Raw genomic sequence first — 14702 nt, forward strand, 5'->3', positions numbered from 1 at the left:
ATCATCTCTGCAGATACCAAGGTCAGTGCAGAAGGAAGGAGAGAAGCTGCTCTGGATGCACAGTAATAATTGTGGACAGAGAAGAGGGGAGTGAGAATATGTGAAAGAATCATCTCTGCAGATACCGAGGTCAGTGCAGAAGGAAGGAGAGGAGCTGCTCCGGGCACTGGAGCTGAGATTCCCCTGCAGCCTGGGGGCAAAAGGCCGTGGTGAAGCAGCTGTGGCCCTGCAGCCTTCGGAAAGACCAGCAGGAGTGCAGAGATCCACCTGCAGCCTGTGCAGGAGCCCCATGTCAGAGCAAGTGGATGCCCTTACAGCAGGTTGTGACCTTGTGGGAAAACAGTTCTGGAGCAGGGACCTGTGAGTCCATGGAGAGGGGAGCCCACGCTGGAGCAGGTTTCCTGGCAGGACTTGTGACCCCATGGAGGACCCACGCTGGAGCAACCAGTTCTGAGTGCTGCACTCCATGACAAGGGATCATGCTGGGGCAGTTTGTAAAGAAATGTAGCCCATGCGAAGGACTCACATTGAACAAGTTTGTAGAGGACTGTTTCCTGTGGAAATACGTTTCCCATGATGGAGCAGGGGAAATCCTCTCCCTGAGGAGGAAGCAGCAACAGAAATGTCATTAACTGGGGGCATAATCCTCATTCCCTCCTGTGCTGCTGAAGGAGGAGGAGGTAGAAGCTGGGAAGTAGAGGGGCAAAGCTGTTTTAAGATTTCTTTAACTTCTTATTATCCTGCTCTGATTTTGATTGGTAAGAAATTAAATTAATTTTCCCAAGTCAAGTCTATTTTGCCCATGCTGGTAATTGGTGAGCAGCCTCTCTCTATCCTTAACTCGTGAGCCTTTTGCTGTATTTTCTATCCCCTGACCAGTTGAGGAGGTGCTAGAGTGGCTTTGGGGGGCACCTGGCATCCAGACAGGGTCAAATCACCACACCTGGCTTCATAATATTTGAACCTTTGATAATTAACTTGAAGATATTTTCTCTGATTATGTCTCTTTGAATATTTGCATCTAAGGATGAAGCCTAAGGATAATTTAATTTTATTACAGTGTAACAAGCTCTGGAAGTCAGAGATCTTCAGAAAATTAAACATAAATTAAGTAATAGTCAAGACAGCAGATTGTGAGTGTATCTCAAACTGTGAGAATCTCTTACTTTATGAATCGTCCTGGCAAATTTGCAGCTGTTAAGCATGTTACCATTGGAACAAGCAGAAATGCTACTGGAGCATCCTGTTTTTGTGGTCATTTTGCCAGTTGAGTTGTGCCAGCCAGAGAAACACTGTGTGTTTTCTGTTTTTAATTAAGTACTATGCTCACCAAGCATAACAAGCGTGTGAACTCGGTGTCCTCTCGGTTATTATATCCAATACCTTTTGTGGGTAGAATTGCCTGCCAGGAAGCTCCTGCTTCGTTTTGCTGCCTCAGGCTGCATGCAGACAGAGACACAGTGAGTGATTCCTTGTTGCATCAGTGGGAGCATGCTTGTGATCCTGCACAGTTTTGGCATGGCTGGATTTTCTTCTCCAAGAAGTCAGGGCCTTGGAAAGAGGAAGGCAAGTGGTGCAAACGTTGGGGTTTCCAGGAGACAGAAAGGGACACATGCCAGGGCAATCCTACCAGATTCTATATTTTAGAGACCTGTGTTTAATGGTAATTTTATCTGACTCTACGGAGAGGTCCTCTCCCTTGAAGCACAGAAAATTTGCAGAATAACCAACTCTTTATCACAAAGAGTTGCAGGTCATACACATGCTTTTGACCTGCACTGAATGCATTTAGCTTTATGACTCAATTTCATCACAGGCTTCATATTTAGCAAATGAGTTATACCTTAATTGTAACTCTCAGATTCCTCTACAGCCTGTTTGGATACCTTGTATATCACAGAAACTGTATATTTTACTAAACACAGCTCTCAGAATAATTAAAATTGGTGAACATTTTCTCATTGGTTTTAGGTGATGTGGATTATATTCCAAAACTCAATTAATTGCATTGCCCAGGTCAGGAACAGTGCTATTGAATGAAGTAACAGCAGATAAAGTCACTGAACAAAGAATTCTGCTGGACTGATCTTGGCTGTTAGTTTCAGATTTTACAGAATACCATAACCATTTTTGCCTTATTATTTAAACATTTAAAGCAGGTTCTAAAATTTTGAATTCTTCCCAAAGGTTTGTCACTGAATTTGACTGCATCAGTTGGAAAGAGATAAAATCTTTCCAAAAATTCCAACTTAAGAAAGATATACTGCTTTGGTAATATAATATGTTTATGGAATGCTCTTTCAGTAAATGTGAAACAGACTTCTAATCTGTTCCAAGGACTTCAAAGCACTTGGCATTAATTAATACAAGAAAATTTATTGAGTATCAGTTGGGACTGTGGATTTTATTTTAAAAAAATACTGCGTTGAGAGCATTCTTAGATGAATGGTGAAATAATGTTCCTTGGATAGTTTGGTTTAGTACAAAAAGCCCATTGCTATTTATTTTTAAATAATAATATATTTGAATATATTATTTAAATTAATAATATATAGACTACTACTTAGAATTATTTTAAGGATATATTTCACAAAATATCATCTTGAACTGATATAAATAAGCATAACTATGCCTGTACTTTCAAGGGCGTGGTTACAAACTGAGAAACTGGTTCCAAACTAGTTCCTTTGGATACCACCTGGAACACCCTGATCTTTACAAAGACCTGTATAAGCCTATGGAGCCTTTTTACTTCTAAGTATAAGGTTGTTGACTTTGAAGGTGATTCCTTCAGTTATGCTTCATGGAAAGTATTAGTAACAGCTCATGTTTAAAATGTGTAAGCCCAACTGCTATTTTTTACAGTACTAACTCAGGTATGTGCTTTAGGTGAGTGCCATTTTGCATTTTCCTCTGTACTTTTGGTTGGTTTGACTTGTGAACCTGGAAAAGCAATTGAAATTATTTGGAGGGGGGTGTTCTGCATTTTAAATCTGTTCTAGATTCTGCTGTTTTCAGAAATCACAATGGTTTTTTTTAATGTTTTAAATTAAAAAAACTGAAACCTGATTTGATTATCCTCACTTTCAGTCAAAAAAGATCCAAGCCCAGCTGAAAGAGCTGCGTTATGGGAAAAAGGATTTGATTTTTAAGGTAAGTTTTATTTCACTATAGTTAGGTAAAGTATTAGGGTTAATATAGCATTGGAGTAAAGTAGAAATATGATAGCTGCCTTTATTATTGCAGTTCTAAGGAATGAGTTTGTTCTGAAAAGAGCTCCAAACACCAAGACAGCCATAATACCATAGTGCATTTTCAGAAATACATACTTATATCTATATTTTTGTGCTCCCAAAAAGCAAAATTCTAGGTTACTGCTGATGAATAAAACTTATTGCCCTATTCCTTACATTCTGTAACATCTTTCATCTTTCTAACTGAATTATTTAATATTTCACAGATGATTCTTGTTTTTCCTTTAATTACCACTCCTCTATGGCAAATTCATGTATTGTTAAAGCAAATCTCATGTTTATGATAAGCTTGAGCAATGCAATGTTCCTTAGGTCTGAAGATTTAAGAAAAAAGAAATGTCTGTTGCCTAAATAATCCAAATGAATAGTCTATTCTAGCTAGCACATTTTAAAAAAATAATAAAAAATTCTAAAATAAAGGAGGGGAAGACAAAAAATAAAGACATTGCTGAAGGGCATGAAGTCCTTGTTAACACAGGGAGAAGTTAATCCCTGTTGAAAGAAAAAAGCAGAGAGATGCAGATCACCTGACTGAAGGCTGTTAATGGAGTAGTCCTTTTTTATATTCCCAGCATAAAGGATGGAGATTAAGGAGTCATCTTCAAAGTGACTAGACCTAGAATTACTTACAAAGTCATTCATGTCAATATGAGTTCTAAATTGTCTTCTGGAATTGTTTAACTCTCCACTGCCTCTATATTGTACATACAGTGCTGTAAATATGTAAATAGAGAGTAATGTAGGTTTTTTTTCTTTTTTGCTTTATTGATTTTTTTTTTGCCTTTTTTTAATGCATAGGTTTATTCCAAGGTTCTTCAGGGACATTTATTTCTGGTCTACATAAGACCAAAACCAGGTCAAGAACAAAAATTAGGTATATTGTATATCTAGGCATTTAATGCCATCTAGCATTAACAAAAGTAACACATTTTTCTTTAAATTCAGTATAATGGAGAGCTTGAGTAGGGGTAAAGATCAAAAATTCTAACCTTGCCTTGCTGTGAAAGTTTGTTTTCTTTGGCTGAAGCAGTAGTATTGCTCACCACTCTTATCTACTTGTTGTTTTCATTATGCTAATACACAGTGATCCCTAAAAAGGATCTGAGTTATGGTAGGCTGTATACTAATGCTTAGCAAGGGAACTCCTGCCAAGTACTGCCCACCTGAAAAAAGCTTACAGAAGATGAAAAAGAAAACAGGAACATAAACAAGGGAACATGGCAGAAAGGCTGTCCAGCAAGTCACTGACATATATGCAGTGAAATCCACCTTCTCCTAATACTACTTCATTAGACTATGACAGTGTAGGAGTTGAAGCACACATGTAGAGAACTGTACTAAATGTGTCTAGTGTGAATGGGAATAGATGTGGTTTCATCTGACTGGGTATGGCTTTATCCATCACAGTCTACACTTCAAATCCTGGGAGCATTATCTTCTGAAGACTGTGTCTACATTTGACCACATGAATTACACCCTAAAGTCCTTGATTTACAATGAATATACATGGTTCTTTGTTGGAAAATACCCTTTTCCTGACCCAGAGATGGGGCAACTGAGAGGCATTTAAAAAAAATTATTCCATTTTCAGTCTCATGAGAAGGGTGAGACAATACAGATGTTATAATTCACACCATCACAATCAGAAGCCATTTATTTCCTAATTACAATACACTCTAAGTGTTTCTTGGCCTATCAGCTTTAGCCACACCATGCTGTAAATGCCTTAAAGCCAGTTATCTAAAACTGCCCCTGGTGGGTCCCACTACAATGCATCTTTCATAGTTCTATTTCTCCAAAGTATACAATCTTATGTGCAAGGCCATCTTTTGAAACATTTTCTATTTCCATTTCTCTCAACAACATCTGTCCTTTTCCATGGAATTTTTAAGTCAGCGTTTCTTGTCTCAAAGTTTGCATACAGATGCACACTGTGTGGGCCTTCTGTCAAGCCCTGAGAACTCTCTACAAATCCGTTTCCCACTGTTCTTGATTTTCAATGAACACTAGAGCCACCAGCTGAGATGTAGGTCCCAAATTAGGTAGTGTGGGTTCTCCTCTGAGTGCTCTTATTGCAAAATAAGGATAGTTACTTGCCTTCTAGGTAAACTATGATCTAACGTAATTTAAATAACTCTTTAGATGGAGAATGTTGATGAATTGTGGATTCCAAAGCCCCACATACTGACAACTATGTATTATATATTTATATGTAAATAATTGAAACATTTCTTGACAGCATGCAATTCTGTATGAGATTGAATGCCTGCTTTGCTAATATTGACATATCCTTTATATGTAACCAGAAGCATTTTTGCAGGTTTATTCATCCATTTTTCTGTCCAAGAAAATTTGATTTGTGAAGCAGAGGGAGTAGCAACCTTATGCTATCCTCCTAAATCATATGAGATGGGGAAGGGCAGGTTCAGTGTGCTTGTTTGTGTGTGTTTCATGTCTGAAGACAGACATGCTAAGCAGACTAGAAGCCATTTGGTGTAGTCTGGAAAGTTTTTTAAGTATCTGCTTTTGCTGAGTGGAAGGTAAACCAGTGGGAGGAATGAACCCCACAGAAATAGCTTGTGAAAGATTTCAAGTCAGAGCTACAGTTTTATAGGAAAATTACAATAAAGGCAATAGTACAGAAACACTGGTTTAAACTGACAGTCAGAACACCACCTGATACCCTGTTGGTCAGCGTGGTGGTAGCAGTCCAATTAAATGGTGGTTGCAGTCCCTTTGGAGTGATGGATGTGGTCTTGTCAAAGCAGTGAGCCTGTGGAAAGGTCTGGTCCTTCTCTGGAGGTCCAGTGGTGGTGGTGGTGGTGGTGGAGAATTCTTGTGATTCTTGGGAATCCAGTGGTAGGTGTCACTGCGTCCCAAACTCCAGGTTATATTGGGGCAGGAGTGTTCAGTACCTGCCCTAGGCTGGGGAATTTCACAGTGGGCTGATGTGATTCTATGAGTCATTCTGGGGAATCCTTGATGGCCCATTAGCAGAAATGACCCCTCAGGTGGCTGCTGCTTCATGGCTGAGTCATGGCAAAGACAGAGAAACAGTGCTCCACCCACTTTAAGGCTCATCAGAAGGTAATGTAGGTGGTGGTGGAACAGGTGCTTTGGTTACACCCCATATTGTAACCCAGGACACTGCTTGGGCAGAGAGAGGCTGCTAGGCTTGGGCAAGAACAGGTGATGTTTCATTTCTAATTGCTCTGATACTGGAGACATAACAGATTTAGTGTTAGCATTGCTGTTGTGGCTGTTCTATGAAGCTGTTACTCTTTCTGATAAATGGAATGGATAGTCTTCCTGTTGGCGCAGCGTGAATGCTTGGGATAAAATCCTGGCTGCTAGCTACTTTCACGTTACTAGACTTTTACCTTTTCCCCGTCCACTCCCTTCCCATCCCACTAAACTTTATTTTCTGTGTGATTTACTGAGGATTTCAGGGAAGTCTGCTCTCCATATAGAACTGGACATTGCAAGCTTCTTGGAGCAGTTCACCAGAAGGATGTAAGCTGCAGGCTATTAGATTTCTAAAGGGCATGAAGGAAAGCTGCAGTTCCTATCCATCACAATAACGCTTTCTCTGAAGGAATCAATTCTGCAGTTATATGTGGAACAAATAGCGAGGGATTGTTTGATTTTTATTTTACATAATTGACATCAATAAACTATTTCTTAAATTCTGGTACCTATTACTGTCAATGGCTCTGGTCTGAACTAGAACTCTGGAGATTAAGTGGGAGAGGAAGAGAAAATGGGAAAAAGACAGCTTTCTCCTTAACATTCCAGTGAATTGGTAGATCATATCTTCTTTATCATATCTTGCTTACACTTATCTTTTCAAAGTGTTTTATAATCTAGCTGATTAATTTGGGAGCATATGTGTGTATGTTTATATTTTTAAAACTCTCCCTAAGTGATATAAAGCCATGGAACAGGTAAGTAATAAGCATCACAAAAATTAATTCATGCACCCAAGGCTATAGAGCTTGTCAGTATCTCTGCTAAAACTACAATTTGAGCTTCTGTCTCTTTTTCAGATTTCAGTCCCTTAAAACCTGCAACATATTATCTTTAAAGAATTGACCCAAGTTGAAATTTGCTTTATATTATAATGAGAAAGCCAAGAAATTATTAATAAAATTTTCCACTGCATGTTCTTAATATCACAAAGTACCTCACTTTGTAAGTAGGTACTTACTAGTTCTGAATGACACTACTCTAAATTGCAATAATTTAAATTATCATCCTAAACCCCTGATTCAGTGAAGTACTTCTGAGTTTAAGTGCTTTGCTAGATTGAGGTCTGCATTTGTTTCAGGCATTACAGATCACTTCTTTTTGAAATTACTTCTCCTTCATTAACTGTCTTCCCATTATTAGGCTATATTGCCCTGGAAGAAGTCTTCTGTTTTACTAAAATAGGAAAGAATTAAAAATAGTTTGGTTTTTTGTTCATGAAATGCAGACGTGTATATGTGATAGTAACAAGAGATGAATAAAAATAAATCAAGCAATGATTTCCAATGTCAGTTTATCCATGTACCTTGTATTATTGAAATTCCTCTTGTAAATGTAAAGGGTGACCATGCTTCAGTGGTACGGTTTGAGTCTATCTTTGCTTTTTTCTAAGGCTTTTGCTACAGATTCAGACATTTTTGATCTATCACTTCAGCTCTTTTCCCTTTTGTTCAAATTCTAAGACAAAGTATCTTGATAGGCAGCCCTGGAAAAACAAGAAGTTTGAATGTGAGTAGCAACTAACAGCACGTGGCCTACCAATATATTTAATCTTTGTTCCATGGCAGAATTTAACTTCAAATGAGCAAGCAAATAGGATTGACAATTATAACAAATAATACAACAGCTTAGTACCTTAACTAACACTAATTAGCTTACAACAAGTCGGGTAACTGCTAATTTGTATTCTGTATATGGATTTACCATGAGTGCCATGGTTTAGAATTTTGCACCTTCTTCTGAGGAGCAAACCATGTGGGATCCAGTTGGGTACCCAGACACGATCAGTTCCTGCTGAAACGTTGTGGTCAGGGTGGGTGTGTACTGAATAAAGGTCTGCTCTTGGCCCTGGGGAGTCCTTAAGGCTTCTTGACGTGTTCAGAACCACCCAGTGCCCATTTAACAGCGTTAAACTAGAGGGTGTCTGCCAAGTCCAGTGCATGGCTGGAACCAGTGGCTTCAGGAGCAGCAAAGACAGAGGTGTGCAGATGGAAATGGCAAGCAGAAGGCAGGCAGGGGTTGCAGTGGGGATGACTGGGAGAGAGGAACAATGGGGGGAAGAGGGAGCAAGGAGGGAGAGCCTTGCTCCCAGCAACCTCTGCTGCTCCTTGTAGTTATTTTATCTTGTTTCCATGATGATTCTCTTGAACTCGCATGTTTCTTTGAAGTGCAGCTTCACAAAGTAGGAACAGGATTGTAATTTACCTTCAGTACTCCTATACTCAATAATGTTTCAAGTACTATGAGTGCTCAATGCCTCTGAAGAACTAAGGACCATATCACTATTGCAAATTTAGAGTCCAGACTATTTTCTACATTCTTTGAAACACCTAGTTCTACACAAATTAGGTTATTATTTGACATGTGAAAATAATTTAAATAATTTGCTGTGATAGAGTCAAATACAAAACTATGTGAAGTTATTTTTGCATCATATTGACTGGATTTGGTAAATATCTGTACCATTCCTCCCACTGAAATAAAACTGATGCCATGTGTGTTTCCTTCTCTATTAGCAAAGTTAATTACATGCCACAAAACTGGTTTCCCAGAATTTTAAATTACTTATTTCTCTAATGAAGGCAATGAGATTCCATAATTCAGACAGAGAAAGTGATGAAATAATAAAAGAAAAACAAAGGGAAAAAAAACCAAACAAGCAGAAAACCACCAAAGACCTGCTTTGGCAGAGAACTTGTGTAAACATTAGGATTGCTTTCTAAGCTTGTAATAATTTATTAAATATTTTAAATTTGTGGTAATCTTTTACAGAAGTACTTTTTGTGCTGGCACATATATGAAGATGCAAGTTTTAGGCTTTCCAATACGGTTTTATTTGTATACTGCTGGTGACTAGGCTTGATCCTAAACCACCTCATTTCACACATGTACATCCACTTCCCCCATGATTTGCATCCACACGTATTAAAATTATCAGCTGAAGAATTCAGCTGACTTTGCATAATTGAAAAACTAGTCCATTTAACAGATTTTAAAGCATTCTTCATTATGTTTAAAGTACCATTAAATTACTATTTTCCTGGCAGAAAGCTTTCCAACAAAAAAAAAAAAAAACAACCCAAAAAAAAAAAACAAAAAAAAAAAAGAAGAAAAAAAGCAGTGGCACTTTCCTATAGCTTTATTTGTGAATTAATGTATCTAGCACAGAAAGAATGCTTTTATCTTTCTTGCTGCCTTTACATTGTCCTGTAATGGTAAATACAATTTCTGTAGTTCAGTCTTTGACGGAGATGATAAGTGAAAATTGGGAACATTTTCCTTTTTGGCCTGTTGTATCAACTTCCCTGAGAGAATACTGCAATTTCTCTTGCTTTCAGACAGGATCTTTAGTCTGTGGTGTGTTTATTCATCCTGTGTGTTTCTTCAGCATTTGGATCTTGTGCAACCTTCCTTGAAAAATTTACCAGAACTGTGTAGGAAAGACATAAGTAAACTAAAAAACTATTATAAAATACCAGTAATAAACATAAATGCAATGCAAAATATTAAGAGACTTTTTTTCCAGAGATGTTGAAACACATTATCATGGATAATAAGTTCCTGCAGGCTGACTTCATCATGCTACATAATAACTGAATAGAGTCTGGAAGAGGACACTTTCTCATTGTTATACATTTAACGGGTAGCATTTTTTAAGCATATTGATTTGAGACAATAACTATCAAAGACTTCACATAAGACAATGCTCTCTGAAAAGTTTCTGTCTCTTCTTCCTGTTCCCCTGATGGCTGATGTGGTGGTCATGGTAACAGCACTGAAAATGGCCCTTGTAATGTCTCTGCTTCTTCTAGCTATTTTTTCTGGCACCTCTTCACTAGCAGAGCATGAGACACAAAAAATAAACACTACATAGCAGCAACCAAAACATCAGTGTGTTACCAACATTACAGCTAAGTCCAAAATGCAGCTGTGTACCATCTACTGAGAAGTTAACTCTGTCCCAACAGAAATGAGGGCAAAAGTAGATGTCACTGTTTACATTGGCATCTTTTTATTGGTGCATATTCTCATTTCAAATGTCACATTTAGCATTTGTATGTTGTTGCCATGGTGCTAATCGTTAGTAATATGTTAATGTTGACATTAACAGGAGTGCCTGAAGATCTAAACTCAACTTGCTGCTGGAAAACACTCACACGACAGGAATTTTTTAATATCTTTGTACAAGAAGGCGGAGGGATGTTATCATATATATTTCTCAGTAAGAACATTGGATTATGTATTAATATAATTTATTGGAATCATTATTGAAACAAATATATTTCTACTATTTTTAAATGGTTTAATGCAGTTTTGGGAAACATAAATATGTAAAATGTGAATATCGTTTCAGTACCTAGTAATTTAGGTCTATTTGGTATTGTCAGTACATTTTTTTACAACACAGCTTTGAACGTGAAAAATTGTAGCTTTTTTAATGAACTGAAAAATCCCATTTAAAAATTTCTGTATGGATCTGAGGATGTGGCCTTAATGATCTGGTCCTGCATTAGATGGTTTTGCAGTCTTAAATATGTCTGTCTGCATTTCTATGAGAGACAAATCTAGTTAAAAGCTACCATGAGACAGGTTGGCTCCAATAGCACACAATCCAGATGAGCTGTTATGTGCTGCTGAGACAAAAGCTGCCAAGGTACTGTACGATTGTATGCTAATGCCAGAAGTGCACTTTGACTCACAAGGATCTTCAGAGTCCAGCTCCTGGCCCTGCACAGGAAAGCCATGGACAAGAATCATGCCATGTGCCCGAGAGTGTTGTCCAAACACTTTGTGAGCTCTGTCAGGCTTGGTGCTTGTGACCATTTCCCTGGGGAGCCTGTTCCTGTGTCCAGCCACCTGGGTGAAGAGCCCTTCTTAATGCACAACCTGAAGCTCCCCTTACACAATGTCATGACATCCCCTCAGGTCCTGTCTTTGTAGCCCTCTTTTGGACACTGTCTCATAGCTTGATCTCTTTCTTGTATTGTGGTGTCCAAAACTACACACGGGACTCAGGGTGAGGCCATACCAGTGCAGAGCACAGTGGGACAGTCTCACCAGCTGGTCTAGAGAAAACCTGATGAAGAAGAAGCTGATGATACTTGGTCTGATGCCCCCCAGGACCCAATTGGCCCTCCTGGCTGCCAGGGCACTGTGGACTCACATTCAACTTGCTATTGACCAGGATCCTCAGGTCCCTTTTTACAACACAGATTTCCACCATTGCCTTCCCCAGTCTGTGTGTACATCCAGGGTTTCCCTATTCCAGGAGCAGAATCTAGCACTTTGCCCTGTTAAACCTCATATAGTTGGTGGTTGCCCAGGAACACAGTGGGTCAGAATCTGGAGCACATGTGTTATTCCAGATTGGGTGTTTTTCCTAGCAAACAGTTTTGAACACCTTGCCATTTGGTCCAAATCAGAAAGAAATTAAGTTATTTGAGAGGATACTCCTGCATCACTTAGTGTCCCTGCTTTGAATCATAGAATCACCAAGGCTGGAAGAATACTTTAAGATCATGTCCAACCATCATCAGTCCAACCACAGTTACCCCTAAGCCACTAAACCCCTAAACCATATCACTCAGCACTGGATCCAGGCACCCCTTAAACACTTCCATGGTTGTTGACTCCACCACCTCCCTGGGCAACCTATTCCATAGCCCAACCAGCCTAACAGCGTTTTGGGTTTTTTTTCTAGTTTCTAATTGTCATGATTTAGGAATTATATTCTACAATTCAGGGTTCCAGATAATGCAGTGCTTGCACTCCCACCTCTCCTCCCCCTATCCTTCAGTGGACTGGAGAGGAGAACTGAAGGCACAAAATGGTAAGATCATGTGTTGATATAAGAACAGTTTATTGGAAACAGCAGTGGGATAACAAAATGAACAGTAGCAGCAGCCATACTAAAGACAGAGTGTACATGTAAAGATTGCTTACCCCATGGAAACCCCCAACCACTCTCTCTACCACACTGTCCCAGCCTGGGAGGGATCCCGGATCTCCTGTCCCTGCAGAACTATCTCAGGTGGTATTGAGTGACCTCCAAGTCCTGGCCATGGTTCCCTCCTGGCTACTGCAAAATTACCCCTGTCCTGGCCAGCACCAGGACACTAATCTGAATCTCCTCTGTCCCAGCTTAAGGTCATTTTCTCTCAGAAAAGACCAGCCCCCAGCTCACCTACAACCTCCTTTCAGGTATGACTATTGGCAGCATGAAGTCCTCAAAAGAAATACAATTAATTTGGGCATTTGGGTAGAGTTGGTTTTTTTTATTTCGGTGTTGCTCATTGTTGCTGATTTGCAGGCAGTTTGGAATAATGAATATGTTTGTGTTAGTGAATTCTGTCACTGTATTGTTTAGCTTTTACTTTCTTACCAGCAGAACATTTCGAAATGAGAAGTTTTAAGAAATTACCTCTTTAAAAACACTTTTAAGTGACACTGCCAATAAAGTAGTTTTGTTTCCTTTGTTCCATATTTTCCTGGCTGAATTATACTATTCACTGAAATGGTCAAATCCTACAAAGAAGCACCAAAACCAAAAAGCTGAAACTTTGAGCAAGTTGTAAACTAATCCTCTCTGAAGAAAAGATAAAAGAAGTGTTTCTAGTGCACTTCTGACAGTGGTGTAGAGCACAACTGGTATGCCTAACATGAATTTTAAAATACTTACTCCCACAGTGCTTGTTCTGTTATTATTAAAATTAACAAGATAATTTTTAAAAAAGGATTGACTTAGAAAGAGCATCAGGTTGTTGTGTTCATTTGGATGAGCTATCCATTGTAAAGTACAACTCATGCTAAAATGTGTGGTGCTCTGGCCTAATGTACAGTGCTCTGGCCTGATCTAAGGGAAGAAAATTCCCCCATTGGAATTAAGTAGCAGACCAGGCCCAAAGGTGACTGATGTGGTTCTTTGTGCACATCTTCTGAATGTTTTTCTGCAGAAAATCAGTATTTTTCCTTTCGTTAAAAGCTAAATGCTGAAACCCTGGAAAACTGCAGTTTTCCAACAAATTTTGTATGAGGACTGGGGAAGGAAAAGTAGAATTTCAGCTAATAAAAACCACAAAGAACTTACTTCCTTTTTAATGTACATCCAGAATAATGAAAAATGAGAGACAGAATTAGAGCAGTAATAAGCATTAATAAAATGTACAAGCTGTAAGACTTTGCAGAAATGCTATTTTTAACTGAATTTTCATCATGTTGTAAATGCTTGAAATCTAATTCATGTCACTGATTATCTAGGTTTTGCTGCATGCCTGAATAAATGCAATAGAGTCCAAAAAGTGTTATTCTCATTTACATTTAACACTTTGTGTTACAGTAAACAGTGCAATTTAGAGCAACTCTGTTTTTGTAAGATACAAATAATGCTTATAGAATAAACACAGAAGAATTGTGTTTATTAAATAATTTATCCAAGTTTACATGGTTTTCCATTGTAAAATGTGTCCTCATTAGAAAATATAATCAATTATAAAAGTTGTAAAGATTTTTTTTCTTTAACATTTATTTAAGACCTGTGCAGAGTTGAGAATATTCAATCTATTTAACCAGTGTTTTAAATATCACAATTGTGTTTTCTAATTAATTCTAAGTAGCATGTGTGGTAATGTTACGCTTAATAAACAACAATCACTTGCATGAGATTAGAAGCATTCTTATAAGTTTTGAAATCAAATTAAATTCCAATTTATCATGCCTTGAAACAAAGAGAACCCAAACATGACCGTGTTTGTCTCTGCACATCTTAGGAATCCTTCTAGTGTGAAGCCATAACTTACTCTTTTCTGGGGGAAAAAGACCTAGCAAACTAACCTTTGAATGTTTTTATTTTTTCTGATGTGACTAAGGAAGTGAGAAGCATAAAGCTTCTAGCCACCATTTTTTCAGATAACAAAACTTGTGTCACCCCCATTTTGTTGCTTCCAAGTGACTTTGGGGAATAGGAACAACTGAATATTAGTTAATATTTATAAATTCTTGAACATTCAAAGTAATTATTCCAAAGACATCTAGGCATTTAGTCTAATGTGATTCATAATAGGTAAAGGTTAGTACATCCATTTAAGAGATTTTTTAGGAAAGAATGCTTCACTGACAGTAATTGCTCAGTGAACTCTCTCAGAGAATGAAGAAGATGTTTTTCATAGAGAGAGAATGATTTTTGTTTGAAGGAACCTTAAACAC

The 14702-nt window shown here is 38.2% G+C and overlaps 1 protein-coding gene across 2 annotated transcripts in view; it reads left to right on the forward strand.

Annotated features, from left to right (window-relative positions):
- The window catches only part of LUZP2 (leucine zipper protein 2), a 150689-nt gene that overhangs the window by 97034 nt on the left and 38953 nt on the right, over positions 1 to 14702 (forward strand). The window contains exon 7 of one of the 2 annotated variants that reach the window (XM_039725107.1): positions 3091 to 3153. The exons of the other annotated variant lie outside the window; for it this stretch is intronic. Within the exon in view, the coding sequence (XP_039581041.1) occupies positions 3091 to 3153 (63 nt within the window). The remainder of the gene's footprint in view (positions 1 to 3090; positions 3154 to 14702) is intronic. 2 annotated transcript variants of the gene reach the window in all.

This window comes from Passer montanus, unplaced genomic scaffold (assembly GCF_014805655.1).
Source record: "Passer montanus isolate IOZ18808 unplaced genomic scaffold, ASM1480565v1 scaffold54, whole genome shotgun sequence".
Classification (NCBI taxonomy): Eukaryota; Metazoa; Chordata; class Aves; order Passeriformes; family Passeridae; genus Passer; species Passer montanus.